The 12,431-nt window shown below is 40.8% G+C and overlaps 2 protein-coding genes across 3 annotated transcripts; one reads left to right on the top strand and one right to left on the bottom strand.

Annotated features, from left to right (window-relative positions):
* Window positions 1–119: 119 nt before the first annotated feature.
* On the bottom strand, window positions 120–5,689 carry LOC139815272 (uncharacterized). Of its 2 annotated transcripts, XM_071782066.1 has the most exons (5): window positions 4,799–5,689; window positions 2,744–2,894; window positions 2,407–2,638; window positions 1,902–2,291; window positions 120–1,632 (listed from the first exon to the last, which is right to left on the bottom strand). In XM_071782066.1, exons 1-5 carry the CDS (start codon window positions 4,845–4,847, stop codon window positions 571–573), a joined length of 1,884 nt encoding a protein of 627 aa, XP_071638167.1. In that variant the 5' UTR covers window positions 4,848–5,689; the 3' UTR covers window positions 120–570. The 2 variants fall into 2 exon arrangements, with proteins under 2 accessions (XP_071638167.1, XP_071638165.1); XM_071782064.1 differs by lacking the exon at window positions 4,799–5,689 and having other exon boundaries at window positions 2,744–4,747.
* Window positions 5,690–7,411: 1,722 nt separating this feature from the next.
* Window positions 7,412–12,410, top strand: LOC139815268 (solute carrier family 12 member 9). The gene is made up of 10 exons (XM_071782059.1): window positions 7,412–7,813; window positions 8,024–8,301; window positions 8,384–8,518; window positions 8,821–9,158; window positions 9,260–9,473; window positions 9,546–9,815; window positions 9,895–10,102; window positions 10,200–10,988; window positions 11,070–11,492; window positions 11,574–12,410. The coding sequence occupies exons 2-10, from the start codon at window positions 8,034–8,036 to the stop codon at window positions 11,770–11,772; spliced, it is 2,844 nt and encodes a 947-aa protein (XP_071638160.1). The 5' UTR covers window positions 7,412–7,813; window positions 8,024–8,033; the 3' UTR covers window positions 11,773–12,410.
* Window positions 12,411–12,431: the final 21 nt, after the last annotated feature.

Below are 12,431 nucleotides of genomic sequence, written 5' to 3'. Positions count from 1 at the left end.
TCTTGCCAGTCATATAACGTCGGATTTATTATGCTAAACCCGACGCGGAATCGAAAGGAAGGAAGAGACAATCGGTGCGAAGGATCGATAGGATCTGGCTCTGTTATAAGACTATACTTGTCAACGTAGCGGCTTGATTAAATTTATTAAATTTATTAAATTACAAGTAATCGCAGATATGTATCTCAATTTTAATACAGAGTAGCGAAAGAGTAGGGTAAGCTTATACGATATGTCATCGTAATCATCGCGTAATAATGGCCATCTTCATCCACGAATTATTATTACGCGCTTTTTTAAAGTCGATCGATGATACTTTTGCGTAACGAAAAGGGATAATTAATTTAATTGCGCCACTCTCCACCGGAATTACTGCCGTGATCTTTCGATTTTCAATTCTATTTACACATATACAAACTTACGCGCGCGATCCTACGGAATTTTCCAAGAGAAGACGAAAGGGGAGAATGTCTTGGAATGTTTAAACTCCATATATATTTCATCAAATCTCTTTCTCAAATTCCGAATTCAAACGCTCCTCGACGAAGATAACGACTCGGACGTCTAATATCACCGTACAAGATAATACACGGAGCATTGCAAGATTCGCGATAAGAGGAGCCAAGCGGAGATTTCAAAGATTCGGCTCGACGACGCTGAGGAGAGCAGTCCGAATCGAAGACCGACGCTTCTTCGGAGATGCGCTCGTAGAACAGAATTGCGAGGTGGAATCTGCGCGCATTGCCGCAGAGGAGCCTCCCAGGCATTGTCATCTCGCGAGCCCAACAGCAGGATGTACTGACCGTTCCAGTTGACGTCCAGCTTAGCCCGCAGTCCCAACGTCGAGGGCGCCTCGATGGCGCGAGGAATGCACGTTCTCGGCCAGGTGGTGAGCGGCACGCCGAGCCGCCGATCGGCACTACAACGAGCGGATACCGTGGCGTCTCCGGGAATCAAAATGCTCTCGGCAATGTGCAGATCTAGCTCCGTGGTACCGGAAAGGGTGCTCCAGGTGGGAAAAGGCTTTCTGGTAGCGGTCTCGTATATCCGATCATCTCGCAGCATTGCCGCGAATCTCGATCGAACTATGGGATTCTCGTCGCGCAAGAGCCGATGAACGCCATCAGTCAACGATCTTTCCTGTCTTTGTACCTTTTTATCTATTGTAACAGACCATTTCTCGTCTTTTGGCCCGTTCGCGACGTACAAGTTGTTACGTCGATGGAGATCTATGCTTCGTAGAGGATGAATAGTTGATGGATTGGTGACACTCCTTTTGAACAAGGGTCTCGTGGAGACATTGAGCAAGCGGCCGAGGAAAGTCTCTTGATCGACTTCTTCGTGACGTCTCTGTCTTCCAGCTCGCTGAATGTAACTTCCGGCTGCTGTAATCGCGTACAGAAACGTTGAACATTGCGGATCGTCGTAGTAGTCCCATCGACCGGTCCACAATCTGTCTCCCGAATGTATCTGAAGTTGACGTTTGGACCAGATACCGCCCTCGGAGCTCTCGCACCTCTCACTATGCCAATAACCTCCGATCAATGCGGGTAGAGCCGCCGTTTGGTGGAGAAGAGGTGGGCTGAACTCGGTGCTCCGAGATACGCCACTGCATATCGGGCAATCGCTCGCCTGTAACGGTGTCGGCATTAATAACGCTCTCGATCCATTCTCTTGGTTTGTCTTTGTTATCCTTGTATATAGCAATCATGCGTATCGTTTATCGCGAGAATAATCTGTGCTTTTCTCATCGTAAAAATAGGATTACTCCTTAGATATACATATAGATATAGATATTTCGCAGCAAAAGAACATTATTTGAGATGCGTGATAATTTGGAGCATTATATCTACGTAAGACGATACGAATGACAAGATTTAAAAGGGTCTGGGCAAGCGTACCGTGTCAGCGCGGACCATGGCTGTAGGCTGCAAGGAGGTAGGTTTGTAATTCCAACGAGAGTGAACGTTGGGTGTGGAACTGGCCAAAAAAAGTTGGAATTGTGGAAGCTTATGGTATCGATTGTTGCTGGACAAGCTTCCGAACGGCTTCTTTTGCACTCTCAGCAGCCTCAATTCAGTGAATTCGATCCCGAAAGGCTCTAAACAGTTTATACCGAGCCGCCTCTTCGTAAATGAGTGAGCTTGCAGAGAATTGTAGATCGGACCTTGCCACAGCGGCGTCGCCGAGCGCTGCCGCGGCTGCTCGTAAACCACTTCAGCAACGTAAGGTCGCCATTTCGGCTGGGGACCGCAAGTCAGATTCAATCTGTGTCCAAACTTGTGAGCCACCTGTAAAATCAAATTTCAGTAGACAATCACACAAATATTGATTTTGCTTCTCGCACATTTTAACATTTCTATCACTTGGACATCATCTTTCCAACTAATTGATTTGGAGAAATACCTGTCGATTCAAAGGCACAATATTAATGGCATCTACGTGAAATCTTGTTTCGGTAGCGCCAGAAACAACGGTCGAAGATCCCAGCAACTTGATGGAACCCCGAATTGTGACAGTATGCGTCGCTATGCTGCACGACTCCTCGGCATAATAATAACGTAGCAGGAGAAACGTGCCGTTCTTGAAAAATGTGTATTTTCTGATTATATACTCCGGGCCGGCTCGCACTTCGCATCTGCAACGAAAAAAAATCATATTATACAATTTCTATTTGTAAATTCAAATTATCTATATAACGACACATTCTGCGCGGGGGAAAAAACCACAATTAGTCAATTACTCTTGAGACAGCCATGTGGAATACAATCTGGAGGTTCTGTCGTCCACGATTGTCGCACGATCCTCCTGTTCGATCTCCTTGATGGCCCTTTCGCAGTGCGCCAACGAATTTACGGATTCTGGATCTCTGGCCAAAGCGTGACTCGTTCTCACTATAAGACAGATGCAACACAATTCAGCCGTACGACGAGGATGAAAGATGAAGAGATATATCTCTTCGTGGGAATATCTCATTATAATAGAGAGAGGGATGAACGGCCGAAGAATGCTTCGGTCAGAACTGGCTGTACGAGAGGACACGAGTCGTCAGATAAAAAGAAGACCACCCGCCGAGAGTGATGCTCAATATTTAGAAGCCAAACAGGCATTGGAGGAAGGACGAATGTGTTTTCACCTATATGTTGCATTATATTCAGATAATGTGTTTATCGATAAAAAAGGATCTTCTCCCTGATCTTCTACGATCGAGCATCGGATACAAAGCTTTTCGCCAATCTTTGCGATCTTTGCCTCCGCGGAATCTTTAAGTATATGACAATTTCATAACTAACGCGAAAAATTCGGATAGACGTCTTAGATATCCGGATCTCCAAGCACCTTATATATATATTTAAAAAAAGAAAACGCTGCATCCGTTTAGAGGTCTCACGCTACAAAAAGAGAATATGCAAACGCGAAATTTAAATATACATTTTATTGTTAGATGTAAATTTTGGATTTTTACAATTTTATAATAGCGAATTTGTCAAAAAGAAGATTTTCTCTTCGCCATGCAATTTGATGCCTATACACGATTCTTGGACTAGTAAAAAGGAAGAACAAATAGATTGATTAATTTATTATTGGTACGCTGATAAAATTTCAACTTGTTGGAACGTGCGAGGTGTGTCAAGGGTTGATTCGTACGCGCAATCGGCAGGCGTAATACAGTCAAGTGCCATCGCGTGCCGAGCAAAGTCGACACGTAGTTTGCAACAGGGGAGTGTTAATTGTAAGAAGAAATGATGCACGAAAGAATATGCTCGGTACGCTCTCAGGACTATTTAACATTCGATCGACGTACAGAGTTTCTCGCGCCATCGTCATTCTCCTCTTCGCCATCGTCTCTCTGCGATTGTTGGCAATTGATATTCTATGTCTGTGCGTTGGAACTTGGACAGCGATTGATAATGATACAACGATGGATCGGTTGGTGACAACGACGACGGCGACGCGAATTTGCGACATTAGATTTGCTCTTGTCAAAAAATTTCAAGAGTAAAAAAATTAAGCAACGTATATACGAGGGTCGGTGCGCGAAAGTAGTGCCTTCTAATTTTTTTTCTTTTAAATCTGGTGCCATAGAAAATTTTCACTGCGTTTCATTGAGATGTTACCTAAAGTCTCTAGTTGCGTTTTGTTGAGTCGCGTAAACTCGGTGAAACGTAAAATTTTTTATGGCGCCAGACTCGAAAAAAAAAATTAGGAGACATTACTTACTTTCGTGTAGTTTCGCGCGCGCGTGCCATTAGTCTTGTCTCGTTTCTCTATTAAATTAATTTTCGCTTTAAATGAAATTACAAATTGAATATATTTTGTCACGTAATTTGGAAGCAACTTTATTAACTGCTATCAAACATCCTTTTCAATATGAAAAAATTTTACTCTCCACATCTGCTGCGTTATATCGCGCACATTCTTTAGTGGCGCACACGTGTGTCTCGTGTGCTCCTGTGTCTCAAGCACATGTGCCACTTGTCTTTTTCAAATACTCCAATGTGTCCCACGTTTCCCTTTCCTCTGTAACAATTAAACTTTCTGTATAATAATTACCGCAATATTATATTATATTCTTTACAAGGCTGCCTTATTCATTCGTCGAGTAGCGAATTAGGGAGAACGATAGTTACGATTATATTTAAAGTTAATTATATTTCAAATACAAGACATCGCAGAAATGCTCTTATAGCGTATTCATGATGAGTGCTCGCTCGAGTATTTTCGTTTTTTCTCTCTCTCTCTCTCTCTCTTTCCGCACATTTCACATGCAAGTCACATCTCATGTACAGGTACTTACTCATTGACAGAATAGCGATGACGATAGATAACACCATTGTAAAATCCATTTTTCTCTCGTCTTGGCGATCGTCGATCAACGATGAGCGAAAATACGCGCATTTACGCGAGCATTATCTTCCCTCAGGGGTTTTTTGGTAAAACCGAATGACTGTTATCCACGACGCGATTTGCCGCCCTCGCGTTGCATTCAACCGCACGCGCGTCTTTCTCGGAGGATTCGCTTCCTCGGCGACCAACCCCAAGGTTATATAGCTTCATCCCCACTCTAGCGATTCTCGTGGCTCAATCCGGCCAAGTCGCAATCGTATCCAGCGGGGGACCGATGTGCGAGGGAGAAACTAAACACATTATTCTCATCTTTCTCCCTGCCTCCTGAGAATCGGGCCGAATCCCGAACCCTGCTGCGAGGGTTTCATGCTTCGTAGATTTATACATCGCTCTGACTCGGTCTACAGTCTACAGTCTACATTCTACATCGTACATCGGTCTCGGTGGTATTGGTGGTAGTACACCCCATTGAGCTCTGTCCTGCCCTGCCCTGCCCTGCCTGAAACTAGCGCCAGCCGCCACTGCACCGTCTGCACCACCAGGATGAATCAAACTCTTGGGAACATCTGCAGTATACATATAAACTACGCTGGTTTGCGTCACGAATCTCTCGACGGCAGAGCAGGTTGTCCCGGCTGAAAAAGTGGCGAGGGTTGAGAAATAGCCACGCAAACCGCAACCGCCCAATTTAAAAGTTGAGCAAAATTTGACATTAAAGTGATGTGATGCAAGCTAGAGTTTATAAAGATTCATCTTTACTTAAAGTTTCTTAAATTTTGCTAGGAGAATCGAGAGAAATAAAAACGATAGGGAAATGGAAACATTTAACTATTCCTGTGAGCTTTCATCACAGCTGATGCTAAAAATCATGTGCGAAAGAACGAAAGACGAATAATAGAGATGCCGTTGCCTATTATCTCACCTTTGTCAATATCCTGCAGACAGATAAGAACGTGGCCAAATAACTTGATCGTTTCAAAGATTAACTCGGTAATTGCTGCAGTAATCAGTTTTTGATAGATGCCGATAATGTACATTCATTGGTTCGTAATCGGAAGAGAAATGTGCAGCGGCCATGACCTTTTTCGGCTTCTTTTCTTGATAGATGGCCCGAACCTAGTTCGATGTGGCCAATTGTAAGGGCGATCAGCGAATGAATACATACGCATCAAAAATGAGGATGATCGTGCAGAAATCGTCCCGCAATCGGCTAAAATTGAAACGCGAGTCAGAGGTCAGAAGAGTCGTACGTGTTATATTATAGTTATTATACACATACATAATATAACGTTATCATATACGACGACTATCAGTCTCGTTTGGTCTTGCTTGCCAGTAGGCCCGTCTTTTATAAGAGACGAGAGCTCGCTTGTATATATTATACAGTATATATAAAAGAGACCTCGCAACTCGCGATTCTTGCATTTCGGCAGAGCGAAGCGAGCCGCGGTCCCATAATAATATAAATATAGCACAAGGCCCAATTATGTGCCCTTCGCCCTTACCTTCGCCCGGTTCGTCACTTTATCGACTTTATCCTCGCCGAAATGAGGATGTCGAGGATAAAGGAGCCCCGTTCCTTTACATTCTTTACATTGTCCGCTAGCTCTGGCTCTGGCTTTCCCGATTTTGATTTCTTCATCGATCGTTGTGTGCGGCACGCAGTCACGCACAGGGATCATCGTCGTCGCGCGCGTCTCAAATCGGTGCGGTGCCGGGTAACACAATACAACACAATACGCGGTGGGTGGTCGCCCGGTCGCTGGTGGCGTGGATAATGGACATCTGCAAAACTCGAACCGCATCATTTGCCATCTCAGCCATCTGCCACCCCCGAATCTTGAATGCGACAATCGACTGAATCGACACCAATTATTATTAACGCTCGAGGCTTGAGGCTCGCGTTTGTTGATAGAGTGGCTTTATCGGTCTATCTTCGTTTTCCATTTCGACCATTTCTCTTCGCGTCCTTCCGCCTTTTATTTTCAAAATGCTAATTGATATCATCTACTTTATTTTCAATTTTTATTTGCGCGAAAGACATACATTATACAACTTGATTGTTGCAGCTAAAAATTAAAGAGAACAATTTTCGTTTTATCTTTCTTCCTTTCAACAAAGCCATGAAATGAGATATCTGCGTGTACCGCAATCCCAAAAGAAATTACGACACGATGCGTATGTTCATTAATTCATTCCTTATCATACGATACTGACGAGTAGACTAGACACGTAGACGCGTACTCCCGCCTCCCGCGACAATGGGCGCGTTCAGCAGACCAAGCCGCTGAGTAGCAGTCAAACGTGATTGGCTCTTACTTTTAGAACCAACCAATCAACGCAGAGCGTTGATAAGACGAACTCAACAGTTGTGTCTGCTGAACGCGGCCAATAATCTCGCGAAACTTAATTACGAGTTATCGACTGACGATACTTAACATCCACATCACATCCGCGGCGTATGTACACACGTACAGTTGAGAATGTAGAAAACGGAATTACGAACGAATGATGCGTATACTTATCGACGAAATTCCTTTTTATTTTCATCTTCATTTGCAGTTTCCCTATACATATACAGTCATACAAGTACATATGTTATAGATGCTTCATATCTAAAGTTGGTCGCTTTTTGTGTCGAATGACTCATATCATTCATATTTAAATGCCTCGTGTGCATTGTAACCCGAAAATTCCCAACTTCAGACACGCATGCATATATGACGTCGCGGCGTCGTGACGCCAAGTGTATGCAAATTTATTAACCTTAAATCGAGGGGCGAGTTTGACGTTTGACGTTGCAGTGTTGACGTTCGACATCGAACAGCGTCGAACGCATGACATCATAATCGTATGACCAAGTCGGATATATATTCTTTTATATTTTCTTATACGCACAAGTGAAGAGAGAGAGAGTGTATGTTGGTGAATGATATCATTCTGAAAGCTTACTCCAACTTTTTGCGTAAGTGTATTTTATATCCAATCGATCGTCAATTTAACTCCATTTAGTCCGAATAATGCAACGCCTCTTTATATATACAGTTACTACGTGTTGTTGATAAGCATTGCAACTTTGCAACATGTAAATTTTTCATATATCCGAAGAACGATCTTTTTACGTATTAAATTTATTATATCTATGTTCTATGTAACGTTGAAATTTTTTATCCAGCACGTTTAAGATGATTGCATCGGAAGTTGGCTCCACAAACACAGAACCTGTCCACATCAGGATCACAAGTGAGAAAGCTCCTTTGATCAACGGCAGGAGTGTGCTTCAACGACTAAGTAATATTTTTAAGATTGGAAGGACGGCACACTCGGAGGGAGATGGCTATGTCGAGTTTGGTACTCTTGGTGTGGACAACACCCGTACATTGGGAACTTTTGCTGGTGTATTTAGCCCAGTTACACTGTCTATGTTCAGTGCCTTAGTTTTTATACGAATGGGTAAGTCATACGTCATAAAAGTTTTATATTTATCTAGAGTACGAGTATCTGTTAGTTATATCAACTATATTCGTTTTTACAGGATACATTGTGGGCAATGCAGGGTTATTTGTGACTTTAGTTCAGTTCATTATAGCATATGGTATTTTATTATTCACAGTCGCGTCTGTCTGCGCTATATCGACCAACGGCGCTGTAGAGGGTGGTGGCGCTTACTGTATCCTTTTGTTTCTGTTTTGAGCTATACGCTACTTCCGTCAAGTAAATTCTATTTATTCTCCATCTTTATCTTTATTTATCTGACAGAGATAGATCAACTATGCCAACTCATCCATTTAAAGATAGCTTATCAGCAGCGTGGCTTACTTCATCGCGCTTATATTTGATAATGATTATAATAGGCTGCTTTGATTGTTAAAACTACGTTCTCGGTTTATTATAAAATATTGCTACGTTTAACACGCAGAACATTAAGTTTAAAAGATATGAAAAATATTTTCCTATTAATCCTATATGCAGTTATGATCAGTCGTACATTAGGACCTGAATTTGGTGGCTCTATTGGCACTCTGTTTTTTATGGCCAATGTAGTATCCAGTGCGCTTTGTATCTCTGGATGTGCTGAGGGTTTGGTTGAAAATTTTGGCCCTTCCGGTTATTTGAACGGTAAAACTGGACTTATACCAGATGGCCGATGGTGGCGATTTTTATATTGTTCCATACTAAATACTGCCAATCTTGTGGTTTGTCTTATCGGAGCCGCAATGTTCGCGAAAACCAGTGTTGCGATCTTGGCGGTTGTCTGTATCTGTCTATGTAGCGTTTTTATTAGTTTTTTGACTCAGGGTGCAATAGAGGTAAATAATTTTTTGATTTGAATGTAAGAAAATATTACTGTATGTTCAATATTAACTTGGCTGACTGACTTTTGATAAATAATTATTTATTATACCTTTAGATACCAATACCAGATGCAAATACATTGGTACAAAATATAACAGAGCACGTAAATGGAAGTTACACGGGTCTTTTGTCTTCTACGCTTTCCAGCAATCTCTATTCGAATTACAGCGCCGATTACTCAAGCGGAGGAACTATGACGGATTTTGCGAGCGTCTTTGGTGTATTGTTCAGTGGTGTAACTGGGATAATGGCCGGTGCAAATATGAGCGGTAAATAAAACTATTTATTTATATTTGATATAATGTACATTGTACATACTGACCATATGACACGTATAATAGGCGAGCTGAAAAATCCCGGCCGAAATATTCCACGTGGGACATTATCAGCGGTATCATTTACGTTCATATGCTACATTTTGTTGTCTGTCTTAACGGCTGCCACTACTAGCCGTTTTTTACTGCAAAACAACTTTATGTACATGATGCCGATTAATATTTGGCCGCCATTTGTCGCCGTTGGCATTCTCACTGCTACATTTAGCGCTGGTTTAAGCAATTTGATAGGTTCTAGCAGAGTATTAGAAGCGTTGGCCAAAGACAACGTATTTGGTAAGTAATTACAATGACAATAAGAATTTAATTCAATTTAATTGTGTAATTAAATATCTTTGCTTTATTCCTTGTCTAGGTTCGGGATTAAATTTCATCATACAAGGCACATGGCGCGGCAATCCAATAGCAGCGGTATTAACTTCGTGGATTTTGGTTCAGACAATCTTGCTTATCGGCTCGTTGAATACCATTGCTCAAATTAATTCGGTATTGTTTCTTCTAAGTTATCTCGCTACCAATCTCGCGTGTCTTGGATTGGAACTTGCTAGTGCACCAAACTTTAGGTATACTGTTTTTAGTACATGCACTAAATTACGTTATAGTTACGATTAATATATAACTTGTCCCTCACACGAGTATCTAAATCTTTCCTCTTTTCAGGCCAACATTCACGTACTTCACGTGGCACACCGCGACTATAGGTCTTCTTGGAACATTGATAATGATGTTTATAATCAACAGCATTTATGCTTCCAGTAGCATAATTTTATGCTTAATATTGATCATTGTGCTACATTTATTCTCGCCGAGTAAAAACGCACCGTGGGGCAGTATATCTCAAGCACTGATATTCCATCAAGTCAGAAAATACTTGTTGATGTTGGATTCGCGCAAGGATCACGTTAAATTTTGGCGTCCACAAATGTTACTGATGGTCGCGTCTCCGCGCTCCGCCTGTCCTCTTATCGATTTCGTGAATGACTTGAAGAAAGGAGGACTGTATGTTATCGGACACGTGAAGGTTGGTGAATTTACTGGTCAGAGTAGCGATCCTACGATAGAGGAATATCCGCACTGGTTGAGTTTAGTTGACCATATGAGAGTTAAAGCCTTCATCGAATTGACCGTGACGAAAACGGTGCGCGAAGGCATGCAACATTTAATAAGACTGTCTGGCATGGGTGCGATGAAACCGAATACGATCGTTCTTGGTTTTTATGATGAAGAAACGCCAAGGGACTTTTTCTTGGATTCTCAATACGCGACGACGATGTTTGAAAATAGTACAACACTTCCGAATAACACTGTGTTCCCTCTAAGACAAGCAACAGGCGAAAAGAATCTAGATCCGGTTCAATATGTCGGAATGTGCTCAGATGTTCTGAGGATGAAGAAGAACTTGTGTCTATGCAGAAACTTTCATCTGTTAAATAAAGCGCAATTAACGAAGTAAGTAGAAATTCATCATCGCGAAAATATTTGAAATAACATTTCTATTATTACACGGTAATGTGTATTTGAAACTTTTAGAAACTCAAATTTGAAATATATCGATGTATGGCCGGTCAACTTTTTCCAACCAACCGATCAAGATCCATTCGATACAACGTCGTTATTCATGCTTCAACTCGCGTGTATTATCAACATGGTACCCAGTTGGAAAAACCTACATCTCAGAGTGTTCCATTGCGAAACTGCGGATGGCAGTGAAAGCCTAAGTATCTCAGATTCTCCTAATTCGATGAGCGAATACCCGAGAATCTCGAACGAGCACAGAATTCGGAAATCATTAAATCTACTAAGAATCTCTGCATCGATTAAAAAAATTCCGGAATGGGGAGAGCAAATCCGAGGGTTAAAGGGTAGGCCTCTGCTTGAGCCAAAAAATCAATATGAATCAAGTACAGAGTCCAATAATGCTTTGAGTAACGTGTCCCGGGCTTATATATTGGGGTAAGCATTTAACTGATTCTTTGACTACAACTTTTTACAAAGAAAAAGATATTTTTTTAATTGATTAATTTTACTTCTCAGCGTTAATCAACTGATAAGGCAATATTCTTCTCAAACTGCGACAACATTTATATATTTGCCCGGACCGCCAGCCTCGAACACTTGGGATGAGGATGATATGTATCGACAGTATCTACAATCGTTGACAGAATTAACTGTCGACTTACCACCGACAGTTTTAGTACATGGTGTTAGTGCTGTTACGTCGACCACCTTATAACAAAGTGTATAAATAGATATGGAAATGTTTAATACATTCTCCATTGGTAAGAAGAGAAGATAAATTCAGAGAAGATAAACTTAAATATTATATGATTATATTTAAACTATGATTTCTTATAATACTACTATTAATAATTTAAAAAACAAATTATATTACATGCATATTAATACATATTACATAAAGCTCGGATAAAACTATAATTTATTTTATCTCTCGTTAATTATTAACATGGTAATTATTTTACAAAATATAATGATAGTATAGTATCGCAAAGCAATAAGCATTTCTTTAAGATTGGTTTAAGATAACAGAAAATTTTTTGTCACGTTCAAAAGAAAGTTTAATATTGTAAGTACTAAAATTTATTACTGTGATAACAAAAGTATTGTATAAGAAATTCTTGGGATAGGAATATTTAAAAAAAATGACTACTAGACAGACTTAAACTGTAAATATATTAACAGATCATAACTATATAATGGATATATCGTAATATACTTCATATAATAAAATACTATTACGGCATCACTTTTATATCGCATTTCATATTATCATGAATAATATTTAGTAATAATTATGAATATGAATATCTAAATAAATAAAAATTTATTCCCAATAAAAGGATCAATCATGTATTTTTTGCCTTGTTTTATATA

The sequence above is a fragment of the Temnothorax longispinosus genome, chromosome 6 (assembly GCF_030848805.1).
Source record: "Temnothorax longispinosus isolate EJ_2023e chromosome 6, Tlon_JGU_v1, whole genome shotgun sequence".
Classification (NCBI taxonomy): domain Eukaryota; kingdom Metazoa; phylum Arthropoda; class Insecta; order Hymenoptera; family Formicidae; genus Temnothorax; species Temnothorax longispinosus.
This window is presented reverse-complemented; position numbering and strand designations above follow the sequence as displayed.

Excerpts from the sequence above, each read along its gene's own strand:
- LOC139815268 (XM_071782059.1), top strand. The coding sequence starts at position 8,034 with ATGATTGCATCGGAAGTTGGCTCCACAAACACAGAACCTGTCCACATC. Across the intron at positions 9,474-9,545 it reads GGCCGGTGCAAATATGAGCG|GCGAGCTGAAAAATCCCGGC; the intron begins GTAAATAAAACT and ends CACGTATAATAG. Across the intron at positions 10,989-11,069 it reads AATAAAGCGCAATTAACGAA|AAACTCAAATTTGAAATATA; the intron begins GTAAGTAGAAAT and ends TGAAACTTTTAG.
- LOC139815272 (XM_071782064.1), bottom strand. The coding sequence starts at position 2,976 with ATGAGATATTCCCACGAAGAGATATATCTCTTCATCTTTCATCCTCGT. Across the intron at positions 2,292-2,406 it reads TTGTGCCTTTGAATCGACAG|GTGGCTCACAAGTTTGGACA; the intron begins GTATTTCTCCAA and ends TTGATTTTACAG. Across the intron at positions 1,633-1,901 it reads CCATGGTCCGCGCTGACACG|GCGAGCGATTGCCCGATATG; the intron begins GTACGCTTGCCC and ends ACACCGTTACAG.